This window comes from Aplidium turbinatum, chromosome 2 (assembly GCF_918807975.1).
Source record: "Aplidium turbinatum chromosome 2, kaAplTurb1.1, whole genome shotgun sequence".
Taxonomy (NCBI): Eukaryota; Metazoa; Chordata; class Ascidiacea; order Aplousobranchia; family Polyclinidae; genus Aplidium; species Aplidium turbinatum.
Genome location: NC_137473.1, coordinates 6,336,693 through 6,354,961, shown reverse-complemented (window position 1 = coordinate 6,354,961; position 18,269 = coordinate 6,336,693). Strand labels below are relative to the sequence as shown.

At 37.0% G+C, this 18,269-nt stretch overlaps 1 protein-coding gene across 1 annotated transcript; it reads left to right on the top strand.

Moving 5' to 3' along the window:
* Window positions 1–752: 752 nt before the first annotated feature.
* Window positions 753–1,109, top strand: LOC145764612 (histone H2B type 2-F-like). Its single transcript, XM_082576243.1, has one exon. It carries the CDS (start codon window positions 753–755, stop codon window positions 1,107–1,109), a length of 357 nt encoding a protein of 118 aa, XP_082432369.1.
* The last annotated feature ends 17,160 nt before the right edge of the window (window positions 1,110–18,269 follow it).

Genomic DNA, 18,269 nt, shown 5'->3' with positions numbered 1-18,269 from the left:
CTGTAGTGCATTTTTTTTTGCTTGCTCTTTGGTATGAGTAAGTACATTTTTGTACTTTTTGTATGTTGCTTGTGCAGAAGTGTTTGTTGGGTCTTTTATTTTCAAGTGATATAGTCTGTTTTTAGTTTTGATGGAGTTCAAAATTTCTTTTGTTAGCCATGGTTTGGTCTTGAGTTTTCTTTCTCTTCGAGACAACAATCGTAAAGGTGCATGCTTGTTTAAAGTTTCATTAAAAGTGTCGATGAAATGATTAAATTTGCTATGAACTGAATCATTCCTTTCTGTGTATTGGTTGGTCAAGCTATTTTCCAGATCACAAACGAATTCATCAGCAACAAAGTTTTTCATATTCCTTAAATATTGTATATTTTACCTAGTGAAGAAGTGTAGATGTTGAACTAACGAGCATGAGTGTGCAGTTGTGCACTAGCCAGACGCTATGGAAGATTCGCCCAGCTGGGTCTGGAGGACCAACGATCGAAGCGCAGACATGACCAGACTACGTCACCAGGAAAAAACATTAAACCTTCAGTTCTTGACCAGTCAGAGACAGGCTTGAGTAAAAATTGAACTATAATATCTTGCGGTCAGCGAAACAAACTTTTGAAAAATGGCGCGCAAATTAAAATATTAAATTCAAGACGCGCTCTTATTGGATAAAGCTTGACAAGGTGTGATAACTAATTTGCATATGCAAACGAATAAATTCACGTTCAGATCGATATTGATCACACAAAAACTTGTGAATCAAAATGGCGGCATCAAAAGGACCAAAGAAAGTTGTTCAGAAAGTCGAGGTTGAAAAGAGGAAAAGGCGACGACACCGACGCAAAGAGAGCTTTGGAATTTACATCTACAAAGTTCTCAAGCAGGTTCATCCCGACACTGGTATCTCCAGCAAGGCAATGAAGATCATGAATTCTTTCGTCAACGATTTGTTCGAACGAGTCGCTGCTGAATCTTCTCGCTTGTGTCACTACAACCATCGTGCCACCATCAGCAGCCGTGAAGTACAAACCGCTGTCCGTCTGTTGCTTCCTGGTGAATTGGCCAAGCATGCAGTGTCCGAAGGAACCAAGGCTGTTACCAAATACACAAGCTCAAAGTAAATTACTGACAGCAACGAGTGATCACTAAAACGGCTCTTTTCAGAGCCACCCATTCTTAAAAGAGTATAAGCAATTGTTGGCTGTCGTTTAGATTTAGCTTAAAATTATCTTACAATAGTTCACAATTTCGTTTTGTGAATGTACCGTAGTCTATTCAATTTTATAAACACATAGCCTACAATCCCTATTTGCCTAAGACCCCTGCTATGTTTGGCGTGAATTTTTGTTTATATTATGATAGAAAATAACTGGACTAAACCTTCACCAAAATTGTTGAAATGATGCGACATTTTGGATGATGCAGCTTTTTTTATAAATTTGCAACAGATAGTGGGAATATTTACCTTCGAACTGAGAATGCTTTTTTGAAAGCTTGATCTTGGCAGTTTTTCATTAAATAAAATAGACTAATGAAAAATCAAAGCCTGGAAACACGTCAAGTTGGAAAATTTTGATAAAAGAATGTGTTTGTGGTTACTGTGTAATTTGCAATTCGTTATTATTAAAATAGAACTTAAAATTATATTAAATTTTTATCATTAAATCGCCACTAAACAAAGGTTGACTGCTGGCTTCACTGTTTTTTTGAAAGTGGTGTTGCCAGACGTGCTTAGATCAAATATAATGTACTGAAATTTGTATCATCGAAACTACTTTTTGTAGCCTTAATTTCTTGTGCAAACTGTTACAACATGGCCACCTAAAGATACGGCCTGATTTGTCACATTTTGCATAAATTTCCAGGTTTTTCTAACTTTGGGCGAACGTTTAAATAAATTTTTCTAAAAATTAGACTTTTACGCTTTCTTTATTCTTTTCCCCAGATGGCACAATAGGTGTTAACATCCTCACATGTTGAAAAACGAAAAAAATTTGATTTCGAAGATTTTAGTCAGACTGTTAATTTTCAATAACAGTCTGATTTTGCGTTTTTCAACTTACTTTTTCTCATTTGCTACTGCTTCCCCAAGGCAACAAAAAAGTTTTATGTCATTAGGAAACCGCAAAAAGTAAAAACATCTCAAAAAATGTCAGTCAAGCACTAGCAGTAGCTGTAATCAAAATCTGCAAAATGTGACAAATCAGGCCGCATCTCCAGGTGGCCATGATTACAATAATGATTTTTCTTCCTAATTTGCTTTTAAATACTTGTTTTTAACTTTTATCGCTAAAGGCTACCTTTTGGTGACATTACAAATCAATTTCAATTGCTAAAACTTGTTTTATTTGTGATCTTCATAAAGATTTGAAATTTTGAATCGAATTTGATTAAGCCAACTTTATCTAAAAAGTAAATAGCACCTACGTTTATTTTTTTTTATTACGCTTAATTATGTCCCACTTTTATTATTTTGTTTTTCTGAATTCATGTGGTCACACTGAGCCGGTTTTATGTAACTTTTTGCCTCTCTGGGTCATTCCTTTATGACATCACACTTTTGTTTTGTAATTGTTTTGTGACTTCAATTCAATTTTATTTTTCTTTGTCGGAAAACAACAGCAATGAAAAAATTACAAATAGTAAACGGGAACAAAACCAACAAAAGGAAAAGGTGGCAAAACTACAAAAGTTTAAAACGTGCTTCATAATTTAAAAGCTTGAGAAACTTTTCACCTCTTGAATTTGGTAAATTTTGTGTACTGTATATTATTTTTTGCAACGGACAAAATAAAAGGTTCTTTCCCTCTCACTAGAGCAGAGGTTTCCAACCTTTTTTAGACCGTGGACCCTTTAAAAAAAATTGAAAAATCCATGGCCCCCCTATTTTTTCACCTTTTAAAAAAATTAAGAAACGTCATTTTAATTGAAAAACTTGTGACAGTAACCGATAGTTAGAATGATAAAATGATATAAATACAACACACAATAAACATGATAATTTGCCTACTAATTAGTTATTACATATGCAGTTAATCGTTAATGTGATGGTTGAGCTCTGACATTGGCTTAATTTTTGTCTTATTTTTGCTCTGACAATGTCTTAATTGCTGGTTTGGTGGTGAAAAGAGCAAGCCACATGTCATATTGAATATCTAAGAAAATGGTGCTGGTAAAATTCGGAAAAACCTAGAACATCACACAACTAAGGCGAAAGAGAAAATTGAACTGAGTCCTGTCTTTGTCATGAGTTACCAAGGGGGGGTGGGGTAGGGCTACCATATGTCCTCTTTTAAGAGGATTTGTCCTCTTTTTTGAGGAAAAATAAATTGTCCTCCGAGGACACCCAAAAATGCTCAAATGTCCTCTTTTTTACATTTTCAGTTTTCTTGCTCATATTTTCAACAGGATTTCATTGTTATGTGACTTTTTTGCAATTTCCAACCATTTCTGTACCAATGCAACATGCTGAATTATAGATTTTAAAAAAAACATTGACGTACTATTTGATCTGCTGTTCTAAACAATCTTAGACGTATATTAAAACATACTAGGCCTACATTGCTTTGCGATTGTCTTAAGTAGCCAAATAGTGGTCAGCGATGAGTGCGAGTGGAACTGCAAATCCACTTGGGAAAAAATTCCTCATTTGAGGAAATCTGATCAACAAATTTATGAAAATGAAAAATTGTGACAAAAAAAAAAAAAGAAATGCAGTAAATCACAAAAAATAAAGCATTAAAAAACGCAAAACCTTGCAAAGGAGTTGGACATATTTACATTTTAAGCTTCTCACACTTTTAAAATAAATTATTGTGTTTCCCAAATCTATTTTGTATTGATTCAGCGCTTGTAGACATTGCTGATTACCAACTTAATAGTTTGGCTAATTTGTCAAGTGAAGCAAATCGAAAAAAATATCCAATGTGCACTGTGCATAACATAAGTATTTCAAAAATAACAATTTTAAAATAAATTGTGGCGTGGATGCTTACAACTTATAAATGTGGATGCAAATGTAGAATGAATTTAATCTATGATGCAGTCACAATAGTACAAGAAAGGTAACAGCCTTTTAGTTGAGTCTGTCCTGATCATCTCATTAACGGCTCTACACAACTTCAGTTATACCAGTGTTTCTCAATCTTTTGTGGTTCATGACCTCTTTGCGACCCCCATGAAGTGACCTTCGCGACCCCCAGGTTGAGAAACGCTGAGTTATACAGTATTTCTGTTTTGTCGCAACAAATCGGCTTGCAAAAAACAAATTTGTCTGGGTTTTTTGTGTCTGTTTTTTTTGCCGTAACTTTTGCTGCATAAGTCTATAACTGTCCAAAAGGATGTCGAAAATTCTTCATACGTAACAATCTACTTGTATTTTACCCGCTGGCGAAACGTGTCCTCTTTTTAGGCGATGAAAATATGGTAGGCCTAGGGGTGGGGGGACTTATATACCAGTCCCAGGTATACTATACAAGTCCCCCCCTACCCCCCTTGGTAACTCATGACAAAGACAAGACTCAATGGACATGGCTCTTTCGCCTTAGTAGTGTGATGTTCTAGGCGTTACCGTAAAATTCAGTGATGTATATTAGTCTCACAGCAGCCGCAACTGTTTACAACTTAGTATTTCTTTTGTTATATAGTGTTGTAGTGGACTTAGAGATGATAAATAAAATTAAAAAAATTATTATATTTCAAATTTTTCCATGGCCCCCTTAAAAAAGGCACATGGCCCCCAGGTTGGGAACCCCTGCGCTAGAGACCAGTGGCGTAGCTAGGGGGCGGGAGAGCGGACCGCCCCGGGCGGCACGTCTGGGGGCGGCACTTTCAGACTACGATTTTTGATTATAATCTGATGAAAAAACGCATTTCATTTTCACATGCTTTTTCTTGAAGAGGCGGAAAAATCTGAATCCGCCCCGGGCGGCACATTCCTTAGCTACGCCACTGCTAGAAACTATTAATTGTCTACAGCTATCACGGTTGCCAGACCCTGAACAGCTTTCCAACAGCTCAGCAATTTGTTTTTATTTCTGACTATCACAACGAAAACAAACAATAGATGCCAAACATAGCATAGGTCTAAAAAAAGTAGAAGCGACAAAACTCAGGTTTCAAATTAAACCAAAAACAAGAGGAATTTTTGCAAAAGACTTAAAATGGAGCCAAAGCATATGGGTATTTTACACACATTTTGTTTGGTTAATAAAATATCACTGATGTTCCAAAAAGGGACCGTTTAAATATTAAGTAACGCTATCGAGGGGGAGGGGAGGTTTTATGAAAAGCGTTACGTTAGGGGGGTTCAAGCAATCGGGGGGTTCAAGCAAAACGTTACGTAACGCTTACGAGTACCGTACGGTAGTTTATTTGTGCTGACTGGTATCGTCGTTTGGATACTAAATTAAGCTGAAATCATATCCAACAGCACCTATCCAGCACCAACAAAGTCTCTATCAAGTATCAACTAGGATACTGTAATTCCCGTAATTCCATACAGGTTCTAAGTCAGGGACGGGCAACATACGGCTCGCGGGCCGGTTCCGGCCCGCGACGGATTTTGAGCGGCCCGCAGACAGTTTCGGTCTTTACATAAACGTGGCCCGCGGCCACACTCTGCCGCAATCTACCACTACTTGCTTATTACGTCAAATAATAGTGACTGTTGGTTATTTTTTAGTTCTTTGATTATTTGTTTTCGGTTTTTAGTCAAGTGACAAACATGTTATGTTCTGTCATAAACGGGCCTTCCATTCTTTTTCTTTGTCTCTTGTAAGAATCTCCTTCAGTCTCAAGCCGGAAAAATAGATCAAAGTGAAATTTGGCTGTTTAGTATAATTAAACCGGGAACGTATAGGCTACAAATAATAGTGATTGTTGGTTAAACTTTAGTTCTTTGTGTTTTTAGTTTCTTTGTTTTCAGTTAGAATTATATTTTGAATTTACACTAAATATTTTCCTATGGATTTTGCCAAGAAACGTAACGTTGAAAAGGAGTGTCGCGAATTTAACAAATATGCTCAAGCGCTTTTTCACACAAGTCGGCAAGAAAGCAGTAGGTTACCGTGTGTTTGCTTTGCAATGAAAGTGACAACTTTGATCGACCACAGATGTCTCATTGACTTCAGCAGCTATTGAAGTAGGCTACATTACGTTAATTGTTAATACTGTAAATTCATTAAAGTCTGTTTTTGGTCTTTATGCTTTAAACTTAAAGATGCACTGCAACGAAAATACATGACTTTTGTAGTTGTAGATCTTTCTGAAATAAAACGTTTTTCAACAATTTTTTTATTTTTTGTGTTATCATTAATTAAAAAACCTTTTTTGATTTGAATGATTCTGATTGGTCAAAATTTTTGATGACGTGATTGGCTGGCAACGCCGCATCCAAGGTCTACTGTTTTGCGTGCAAACACAAGGAACAAATCGCGTAGGCTACCGAAACAGCGAACAATTTTGTGCTAAGGGAGTTTTTACGCCCTTAAAATGGTGGCTTCTTGTATGGCTCCCAGTTGTACTAACCGGGGAATCGTCAAAGGGATATCCTTTCATCGTTTACCTCTGAATAATGACGACAAGCTGAAGAAATGGATCTCGGCGATGAAACTCAAAAACCCACCTGTAAACAAGCACTGCCGTGTGTGCAGCAATCATTTTCTGGCCAACGTGATCTACAGGCAGAGCTACAAGGCAGCAAGTCCAGACACCTGCTCAATGCTCATCCCTGAAGCTGTTCCTTCTGTCTTTGATTTTTCAAGATATGTGAAAGCCACTGTCAATGCAGTACTGCAGTAGCCTAACCACAAAACTCGATCGACCTAGGTATACAGGTCTGTGAGTACGATCGGGCGTTTGGATCGAATAGCAAAGCGAGAAAACAACAAGACTTTGAAACAGTTTTGGTTTTGACTAACACAGAGTCATTCTCCTGGCAACATTCGCTTTCGATTATTGTCGGCATGATGGCACAATTACCACACATAGGCCTACTGCAAATTTTACCAATGCAAATTTTCCATCCGCTTGATGTAGGCTACTAAACGTTTTCAGTGGGTACATAACGTTTTAATTCCAAAAAAATAATATAGCTAAAATTTCATGTCTCAAACGTAAGCTTTAGGTGCATACAAACCAAGATATTTTATCAGCACGTGTTACCACGTCATAATTTTGATATAAACTGGCAAAACGGGCTTTATAATGGAAAAGCGTCACGTGGGGAAGGGGGGGGGGTTGACAAAAACGTTACGTTGGCGTCACATGGGGGAGGGAGGGTCAAAAATTCGGAAAAACAGCGTTACGTAATATTTGAACGCTCCCAAACATTTGGAAATTGTTCATTAAGAATTAGAGTATAGGCTACTTTGCAAAAGTTAGGTTTTACTTGTCATCTGCAGGTCCGTGAACTCACTCAACCGTGTTCGGAGAGATAAACGGATAATGCTTGACCATTGCATACTGTAGCCCAGTGGTTCCCAACGCATGGGTCTCGACCCAAAGTTGGATCGCCTGATTTATTTTTTTGGGTCTCTTGTTTTTCAGGCATAAGTTATTGTATCTTGGGCGGGAAAATATTAAAATAATAATAAAAAAAGTTAAAACGTGAAGAGATCGATTACAAAACTGGAAAGTATAAACACAAGTCATGAAGAGTTTCATGTCTCAAGACATCGGAAAGCTTTGTAGCAAGTTCGTAGTCCAAGAAGTTTTAACAGCTTTCGTTTTTACTGTATTATTGTTATTAAATGTAAACCCAACAAAATTTCAGTCTCAAACATAAATTAACTTGCCAAAATTACGGGATATACATTGCAACGTGCACTGTATAGCCTATCATGAACGCTATGTAGGACAAACCATGACAAAGTTTTCCACACGTTGGACCACACATAGTCTGGTGTGGTAAAATGCATCAAAGACAAAGCCATAAGTGCTGTATGGACTCATTGCTTTCTCCACAAAGAGGCCTTTGCTGCAATAAAGCTGTCTCAAGAGCTGCAAGAAGACAGTGTTGAATGATGTTGTGAACTTATGTGAAGTGTGTAAACTTCATCAAAGCAAGGCCACCAAATCGGCGTTTGTTGGGTTTTTGTGCACTGACATGGATTCTGATTATACAAGCATTGTTGCTTGCTGCACACGAAAGTGCTATGATTGTCACGAGGTCGTGTTCTGAAGCGAGTTTGTGATTTGGGGAAAGAGATTGGTATCTTCTTGAGGCAACAGAACTGTGTGGGATTAGCCGAGAAGTTTTTGCAAAAAGATTTCAACACAAAAGTTGCTTACCTTGCCGATATATTTGACTCTCTGAATTCTCTAAATCAGCATATTCACTGCAGTAGAAAAGTTATCCAAAGTGGAAGGCTTTTAAAGTGGACGTGTCCATGTACGGCACGGGTGTTGTCAGATAAGAAATGCTGCCCTAATTTGAGAAAAGTTTAAAACTGTTGAAGACAAAAACTTGTGTTTGAGAAAATCCCTGGGCTAAAAGCAAAACTCAACTTTGGCAACACCTGTCACGAAGCAATCTGTGACAACAAGTGTCGTAGAGAAAGACACTTCGTTTTGAAATATAACGCCACTTTCTTGTTTTGCATCCACCCCCAAAATATTTGGGCTGGGTAACATAATGGCAACAAATGCGCAGACAGCCTTTATCTCGTTTCTGTTGTACAATATAGATAACGTTAAAGCACCCTATCACTTACAAAGTACAAGTTATGACAGCTAAACCATTACACATGACCATAGAATTAACAAGAAAAAAGGGTGAGCTTCAAAAACGATCAATTAAAATTTCTTTGCTATTGATACTGTGGTCACGTGTAATGGTTTGAGTCTCCTACAAGTGAGCAGTTGCGAACTGAGCATATGGCAGTTGAGCAAGTGACAACTGAGCAAGCAACATTTCAGCAAGTGGCTGAAGTTGACAAATGATGAAACTGAACAAGCCGAAGCTTGGAATGTCACAATCCAGCAAAATCAATTTGGCAAGCGATGACCAAGCAAGTCCGAACTGAGCAAGTAAATCTCAGTTGCTAACTTGGCAGTAGCTGAAATGTCATTGCCGAGTTGAAGCACTTACTGAGTTGCCGCATTCCGAGCGATCTGACAACCAATGGTATACCGCTCTGACAGGAATTGGGTAAATCTCAAGGTCAAATAAGATTTCAACAAAACCACGGTGTATGACTAGTCGTTGTTTGTTAAGCACAAGCATCATCAACATCAGTGAATTAAATTTTTCCTCGCTATTAAGGTAAAAAACTCGCCTTGTTTTTTTTCAACAAGTTTATTCAATTAAGTCGAAGAATGACGCAGTGTAAATTATCAGAAAATACTTCAATACAAATCAATACAAAAGCAAAACGCGAAGACTAGAGAACCAATGCCAATTTGCACATGCAAAGAACATCTCAAAAAGTAGCAAGAACTTAGTTACAAACGCACACTAATCAAAACGTTGCATGTACACTGCGCACCAAGACAGATTGAAATGTGTATGACAGATTGAAATGTTTATTGAAATGTGCTTTGCACACAAACACAATCAAAATATATTTACATTAACTGCGCATTCTAAAGAAAGTTGCAATTAAGGGAAGAAAAGCAGATCAGAATGTATTTCAAAAGCAAAACAGCATGTAAAGTATAAAAAAGACCACACATGTATTTGCTTACATTTAAATGTTTTATTATCGATTTATCTTTGATGTTGGTGTATGAGAAGTTGCTATACATTAATACCATACACAGTAACAGCAAGCATTCACGCAAAACTATTAAAGATTGTGTCGTCACAGGTACACGAGCAGCTTTATTTTAAACAATCAACAATTACAATAAAGTACAGTACAAAAAACATCAAACCACAGTTGAGTAAAAATATGCTTGCACATAGCGTACCTCCAAACATACTAAGAGTATTTCTAAAAATTGTCATTTCATTGCGCGTTCCTTCATTGGCGTGGGATCAGTTGATTTGGCACCAAAATATCATCGAAAGAAAGTTTCAAGTGGATAAGTAAACGTCACATTGTACATGTGTGATCAATCCTATAACGCTTAAATCAAGTTGAACAAAAATATCTCATAAGGGTTTATGCGGGTTTGATAATAAGGGCCATAAGCATTTTCAAATTTCATTCAAAGCATTTCAAGAAAAACCGGAATTTTAAAAGTTGAAAAACCACAAAAAGCGGTGTCAACTTCGCAACAATGTGTCCCACGGACGGGGATAGTTCCACAGTCGAAAGGCAATAACCTTCAAAATGGGTGGATTTCTTCGGTTGCTATATCAGCTGTGTGCTTGAGCAAGATAATTTTGGCTTGTTATTCATTCTGAGTGATTGGAATTGCACCTAGTTGTGTGCACTCAGCTAACAATTTTTTTTGCATGATAATAATCGACTTCAGGGCTGAATTGAACCTTACACGTGAAAGAACTGTGAAAGTTTTCACATACATAGTAACAGCTTCAATAAATAGATACCACGTAGGGGCCATCTCGATGAATTTGGTTCAGTAGAACTTCCCAACGCAAATCACAGTCAGAAAAATAAACATCGTATTTTGCATGCTTGTTAGAATTTGTTGCAAAACACAACGCTGATAAAACAGATTATAAAATTACTTCTGAACAAAAAAAACTCAACCATTCATTTCAAGCGCATAGAACACTGTGCTGACAGCAAAAATAATTGCACAATAACAAAGACGGGAAGATACAGTGAGGCCAAAAAGGGAAAACACAGAGGTGGTAATTTTCACTGGCATGTAACAGTGGGTGAAAAATATAAATACACAAATAAATCAGGCGATACATGTTTCACAAAATGATGCAATGAAAAGTCCATTGCACCAAAAAAAAAATAATACTTTTTTCAATGTCGATTGTCGAATCAAACATGTTCATCGTCAACTGCTGCTCTTAAATCACTTGGCAATCTTCCAAAACAACTGTTACTAAAAAAAATCATTATCAAATCAATACACATCGAAAGTGTCCGCAAATATGATTGACATATGTTAAGAGCTGCTTTAAGAAGTAGCCACCACTGATGAACTTCAAACAAACGTTATTGCCAAGAAGAGTCACTCAGCTGTGGTGACAAGCTATTTGGGTACTTGGCTTCTTGATACAGACTTGGAACAAAAGACACACAGGGGTTGCCTGGGTAGAAAGATGGGCATAAAGGAGTTCTAAGGTGAGGATTATTTAAGCGAACTGGCAAGGGTAAAAAATATGAAAGCTGCCGACAAACAGGCATCCCTGAATCTCCAGTGAAATATGGTAAGATGGGGTCATTGAGCTCTGGTGATTGATTTGGCAAATTTGAGGGTGAGTCCAACGCATAAGGGGAGTCTCTACTTGTTGGATACGCTTCTGAATTGTTTTCGACTTTGACAAAAGTTTTGTTGGGATTCATTCCGGAAAAGCATGGGATGCCTAGAAGATCATGCAGATGATGTCCTGGTTGAAAAGAAGAATCATTTGGAGGCTGTGCACTTGGCCAATAAGAGCTTGTGCGGCTACAACCAGTTCCAGGAAACGGAACTGAATCATTATCTTCCGACTCCTGACGACTTAATATGTGCAACTTTGTAGCTGGCTCTTCATCAGGCGAGTATCGCGCTTTTCGTTTCTCACCAACAAATGTTCTCAAAAGTGGATTTCTGGACAGCAGCGTATCAATTTGAGACAAGGTAAACAAATTGTTTTGTTCGCTGGTTTTGCCTAACATGCTCAAGCCGCACATTTGAGGTGACATTCTTGTAGCAGTTGCTGTGTAAGTCACTGAAACCAATGCTCGGGCGGATGTAGAATGGGCAACCTGAAGCCATACCTTGAACGAAAGGTGACAGATCCTCGGAGTTACTTGATTCATGTGTTTCACTAATGCTAAAAACTGATTTTTCTTGTTGGATCCCAGATGGTGCATTTTCCGGTAAGTTTTTGCTTCGGTCCTCTATGAATGATGCATGGCTCTTTGTATTTGTCATCTTTTTCAATGAAGATTTTTTTTGTTTAGAAATTTGCTTGATTTGTTGCATTAAAGAAATTCGTTTTCTCCTGAACTGAGAAGCATAACATTTGCTGGAAAAATCCAGAAGATGATTCTGAGTCTTTTCAGTGTAGTCATGTACGGGAGCGTCAATCAATCTAGAAGATAGATTTTCTGCTACTGTGGAGTCAAAACTTTCATCTTCACGATAAATTTCAATTGTAGAATCAGATTCATCTGATATGCTTATGACATCATCATCGTCTGGTGGAGGGTTGGTACGGCCAGACGACATGGTATCATTTGACACATCTTGAAGCCTTAAAGATGTACCACTAAAGTTAGATGTTGACTTCCGTTTGAGCGCAGATTTACTTTCCCAACGTTTCTTCAGCGGTAATGCCACCATCGACACTTCATCAGCAGTAGCATGAAACTTCGATTCATTTTTTCTTGAAGAAAAATCATGTTTTAGAGATCTTGTTGGAGAAACCATCGACACTTCATCACCAGCATTAGGTTTGTAAGACCTCAAGGTCTTCAACCTGTTTCTGGTTTCGCTTCTGAGTGTACGCGAAGTCTTGGGCTTGGTTTTTACGACTTTCAGTTTCCGTAAAGGTTTCTTGTCGCTTTCAGATGGCAAGTTCCGCTGTAATGTTGGCCTCTGGCTGAACTCCTTGATATGTAACTGAGGAATACAGATGCGAAGCGATTTCAAGGTAGGAACGGTTTCCGAAGCTAGCTTCGATTTATTTTTTAACGACAGTCGAGTACTTTTTCTTGGAGAAAAATCATGTTTCGAAGATCTTGCTAGAGGAAGCTCATGTTTCGAAGATCTTGCTGGAGGAAGATCATCAAGAGAACTTGTTTTAACTCCCAGCTGGCTGGCTGAAACACTACAGACGGATTTTTCAGGAAAAGACATTGATCTGGAACAATAAGAAATTGTATGATTATCAATTTAATACAATCACCCTATAAAAAGTCAGCTCAGAATATCAAACTGAAGTAAGCTACAGTACAGTGCAGTCAATAACCACAAATTTGGAAACCACAAATAATAAAGTAGAGTCTTTCAATGAACTAACCGTTGTTGGATTTCGTGATAAAAAGTTTTAAACATGTTCTTATTAATAGCTGTTTCTTTAAATCCATGCCTTGTAGCCTACCTGATATGTAAACTATACAATAATTATCAAAATGAGCACAACTTGTAATACGGCTTGCTTATGTACTTCATATGTACATATTTTAAACACCCCACTTACCCAATCAAAGCACTTTCCAATTTTTTGATCAACACTTTGGCATCTGGTCGCAAATCAAGATCTTTCAGAATCATTTCACCAACAACAGTTCTACAAAAGCAAACTATGAGTTGAAGAAAATTGTGACAGCTGAATTATGTTTGCTCGATGTTATGCGAACACCTCATGCACATTTTCACATCCAATTGAACACCTCTGCACCGTAATTTTCAACAATAAGACATTTTAAATCATTTATGTCTCACGACATTCAAGCAATGTGAAAAAGTCGACGATTGCTGTCTGGAATACACGTCAATGAGGTTTGATTAAACACTGCACAAACAGTAAAATTCGAATTACCGTATAAATTGCTACTTACAGAAACTTAATAAGAAACTTGCTAAAATGCTGAACTTGCTAAGACACCTGCTAAAATGCTTACACAAATATGTAAATTCTACTTTACTGCCCTATGATGTAATACCAACTTACATCGCCTGTCGGAGACAACAAATGATGTAAAACGAAATTTCAAAACAGCCAGACTGTTACGAAAAGCAAGTCAAATGTGATAAAACAGGCATGTTTCTAGGTGGCCATGGCTCACCTTATCTCGTGTACGTTTCCATCGACAACGGTATGCGACGTGGCAGGGTGGTGCAAAGGTTTTCGTGTAGATGTTGCAAGGATAAGTTGATGCACGTCCAGCTTAGGATTATTTGCCAGAGCTTCGCCAATAGGGGTAATAATATCATTGCCCTCAATATCAACATATGCGCCAAGTAGAACCTTCTTGGTATCTGATGCAGTGAAAGTGACCCGGTCAATAACCGACCAGAAGATTATCCCTAAACAACAAAACAACTTTAATTTACAATTTCTTCGTTAATTTTCTGGTTTATTCATAACTTCTCAAATACTGCACAACGTGGAAAAAGCATTTGCTGGTCAAGATAGTGGTATCGAAGTTATATCTATCCGTCTCGGGCCGGTAGAGAACAGCAAACAGTACGGCTACGCCGTAAGTGCTTGTCCAGCAAGCTTCATCTCATGTTTCGAATCGATGGTGGTTGTCATGGAGTTGACACACCTCCCGTAAACCCAGCTTTTTGTTTTTCAAACAGTTTTTTGTTTCTAGATTTATATGCATCTATATGGGAAACGTAGCCACACGGTATAAAACTATGCACCTACCTAAAGAGAACAAATCGGCTTTCGGAGTGTAGCTTTGACTAATCACTTCTGGTGCAATGAAAAAGTCAGAACCACAAGCAGAGTGCATAATACGGTCGTAAAAATCGATGTCTTCATCACTGGAGGTGCAGATCTGAGGTCGAAATAGACATTTGTGAAAACAATGCTATATGAAGAACGATTAGTACGAATCCATCAAATCAGTCAAGTGTCAGTACAAACAACACTTTGTTATCTTGCTTAAAAGTGATAGTTGAACAACCAACCGTATATAGCTATCTAACCAGAACCAGCAATTCAGTCTTTTTAACATTGTTCAATGCTTGTAGAATGACTAGCTGAAAGGAGTAATTTGCTAGCTGGGCTGCGGCATAACAGGGCTGGCAGCAATCTCACCATTATTTTTGCAACGATATTATAACGTAGTAACAATGTAGTTGCTTTTGCACCAACATTAGTGCGATAGTTTCTTCTGATAAAAACATTCGTAATTTGCTTTTAAAATAGTCATAAGGTACCGTGGAAAGACCAAAATCAGCAATTTTGAATTCTGGTGATGCTTCTTTGTTCCTGGAATGAACGAGAATGTTTTCCGGTTTTAAATCTCTGCAGATATTAAAACATAGTTAAAACTGTGTTACGAAAACAAAAGTTTACAAAGATATCAGATTCTATTATTACATACCTAAAAAATAACACAATTCTTAACATGTCGCATCCCTGGCTCATCATACATGGAAACCAATAGTATATAAAAAGGAAAAAAAAATCCTCGTGACCCCTCGTAAACATGTCGTAACTTCCTCTCCAGACGCAGTCGTGTGTTCCAAGAAGGAATTGAACTGACATTCTTGTAATCAACAGCCAAATGGAACAAACATTACCGGGCAATTGCGTTAGAGTGCTTATCAATCTCTGTATTTAGGTTATGCAATGTACGACCCAGCCAGCAGGTCAATTCTTTCATCAAACGACGTTGAATAAACATAAAAAAGGACTTCTATGCTGCCTGGAAAAGCTTTTGCATAGTCAAAAATATATTTATATGTCGTTACCTATGCATTATGTCATTCTGATGCAGAAATTCCAATCCCTTGGCCAATTGCATCAGAACTGAAGCATTGAGGGCCGCGTTGGGTGCTCGCTCCAGAAGATACTTATTCATATCTTGATGATTGCAGTATTCCATTTCAAACCACAATTGTACCTTTCCTGCCATCATCTTCCATGACACTTCACCTGTGGATAGAACATCCCGTAACTATGTGTTAACCGACACCACAAAATGCAGTATGGTATGAAACCCAATGCAATACATGCTATGCAGTATACAGTATACACTATACATTATTTCTTTCTTATTTTCAGTTAACACTTACCTTTAATTGTAGCCTCGATGAGAGCCAGCACATCTGGGGTTTTGCTTTTAATACTAATTTCCTTAACGTCCTTTTCTACTTGAAGATACATGGTTTTAAAATCAACAACATTAGAATGTCTTGTCAAGTGGTGCAAGGCTCTCCATTCGCGAAGTGCCAGTTCTGTGTTTTCAGCTGAGTTACATTGCACCTGGTAAAGCAATAAAATGATCAAAAAGTAGAACAGTTTGAAAAAAAAAACTAATAAAACAGCTAAGCTCTGGAAGATATTGAGTGAATAATATAGAGAATAAAAAATATATTACACACATTCCACACGAGTAAGTTAAACATTTAAATTCTATAAATTAAATGCAGTTTTTCAGAAACACTACACAACGCGTAATATATATATATATATTATAATGTGAACTACACAATTACACATAAACTAAACTAGTTTGACAGTTATGACTTAGCACATTTGATGTCGTTCATAAAATAATTTTTTATCACTTTTTTAAACAAATCTAGATTTTTATTTTATACTCAATTTCCACTATTTTTAACAAGTTACACAACACCATAAGATAAACTAAGCTGACAAATTGTTATAAACACAAAGATTATGATAAGCATTGGCTCTAGTGCCAGATGAAAGCTACAATCTTTCAAGCCACCTTATCTGCAACGTAATAACATGTGCAATTTAGAAAATGAAAAGTAAGTAACATAAAGAAAAGTGTATATAGGCTACTACCGGTACAAAACAAGCATTTTATTGCACAAAACTAAAGTTTTGTATTAAAATTGTAATTCAGCACCTTTGTAAGTGTTGCAGACTCTGGAACAGCATCAATGAAAAGAACAAAATGAATCTGTAAATGTTAAAAAAAATAATTACAGTCCTAAGGTTATAAAAATATTGACTAACCACTTTTGCAGCATGATGTTTCAAGCAACCATTTTCCTGGAGAGCAACTTTGTAAACTTTTCCATAATTTCCACTTCCAATCAATTCAAAACAAGACCTATCTTCCTTGTGTTGAGGCATTGTAAAAATCAGTTTCAAATATTACCGTTTAGCTTATGCAACATATAAATGATAAGTAAATGTTAAAAAGTACAGGCAAATTAGTTTAGAAGAAAACCACAATTAGTTAGAAACAGTGGAATACCGGGACCACTCACAGTACTGATTTTTCTTGTGATACGGACAGCTGGATGGTCACTGCAAAATTCAAAAATTGGCATAACGATAAACGTTTTCTTTGCTTTTAGGTAAATTCATTCCTATGAAATGAAATGCTAAATTTGCTTATCAAATGATATGTTGCTTTAAATTTTGGGTGCTAGAACATCAGTAAAAGCTTATTGCAGCACTGTAAAAACTACATACTTTTACCACTGTAGCATGAAGTCTACCGCTGCATTATCATGACCTGAATAGTATAAAATAAACATGATATCACGTATTTTCATACATTTATTATGGAAATACGTGATATCATAGAGTACAGATACGTATAAGTAGGCTACAGATAAATTACTCCAGCTGCTGGAGGCTCTTTGTTGCTTCTTGCATTCTGCCATGACCTTTGATATGATATGTAGTTCTCAAAAAATAAGAAAGTTAGTTGTCTAGTCTCCCTGTCATATAAGCTTCAACAATCTGTCTTGGTTTAAAAACTTAATTCCACCTAAGATTTTATCTTTCATTTACCGGTATCCTGGTTTTTTTTCACTGAGACTTTTTGGTCCTTTGTCCGAAATGACTTGAAAAATTTCGGCCATTGTTTATTTATTTTGGTCATTTATTTTCATATATAGTCAATTGACTAGGCTATATATTTTTTTGGACATTTTAAGGGAATTGACTATATTTTTTTAGGACATTTTGTTAAAAAATCAGTCAATGACCGACAAATGACCGAAAAAAAACAGGCCGGTAGGCCTATCGTATTTGTTGCGAAGCCACTTTGTCTTTCGTCAACTGGCATTGCAGCCAGACCACCTTCTTCACTTCAAGGTCTCTGCTTCCACAAGCAATTCACTTGACTGAAATCAAGACACCCATTTATGGCAGCCACCTTCAGCTCAACAAAGCTGATGGACAAGACATCTTTGCGGCAAGTATCACGAGACTTCCTTTGTTCATCCCAGAAGCCAACACCTATCCTATCAGCTTGACATTATAGGGTGTAGATATCAGGAATGAATGTCACAGATAGTGATTGAAAATATTCTGATATTTTATTTCTAAAACAAACATTAGGTACGGTAACCTTGCCATTGACAAATTTTATACAAAATAATAAAAAAACCATCTCTTCATTGTATATAACCGGTATAACTTGCTAGATCGCTAAACTTAAGCTTGCGTTGCAACCATTTTGAAAGATGCAGTAGTTTAAAATGACACGGTTTCAATACTGCCTGTCAAGCTTCAAAGACAGCCTAAGTGAGAT

What these genes read in the sequence shown, in the direction of transcription:
- LOC145764612 (XM_082576243.1), top strand. Translation starts at nt 753, where the DNA reads ATGGCGGCATCAAAAGGACCAAAGAAAGTTGTTCAGAAAGTCGAGGTT.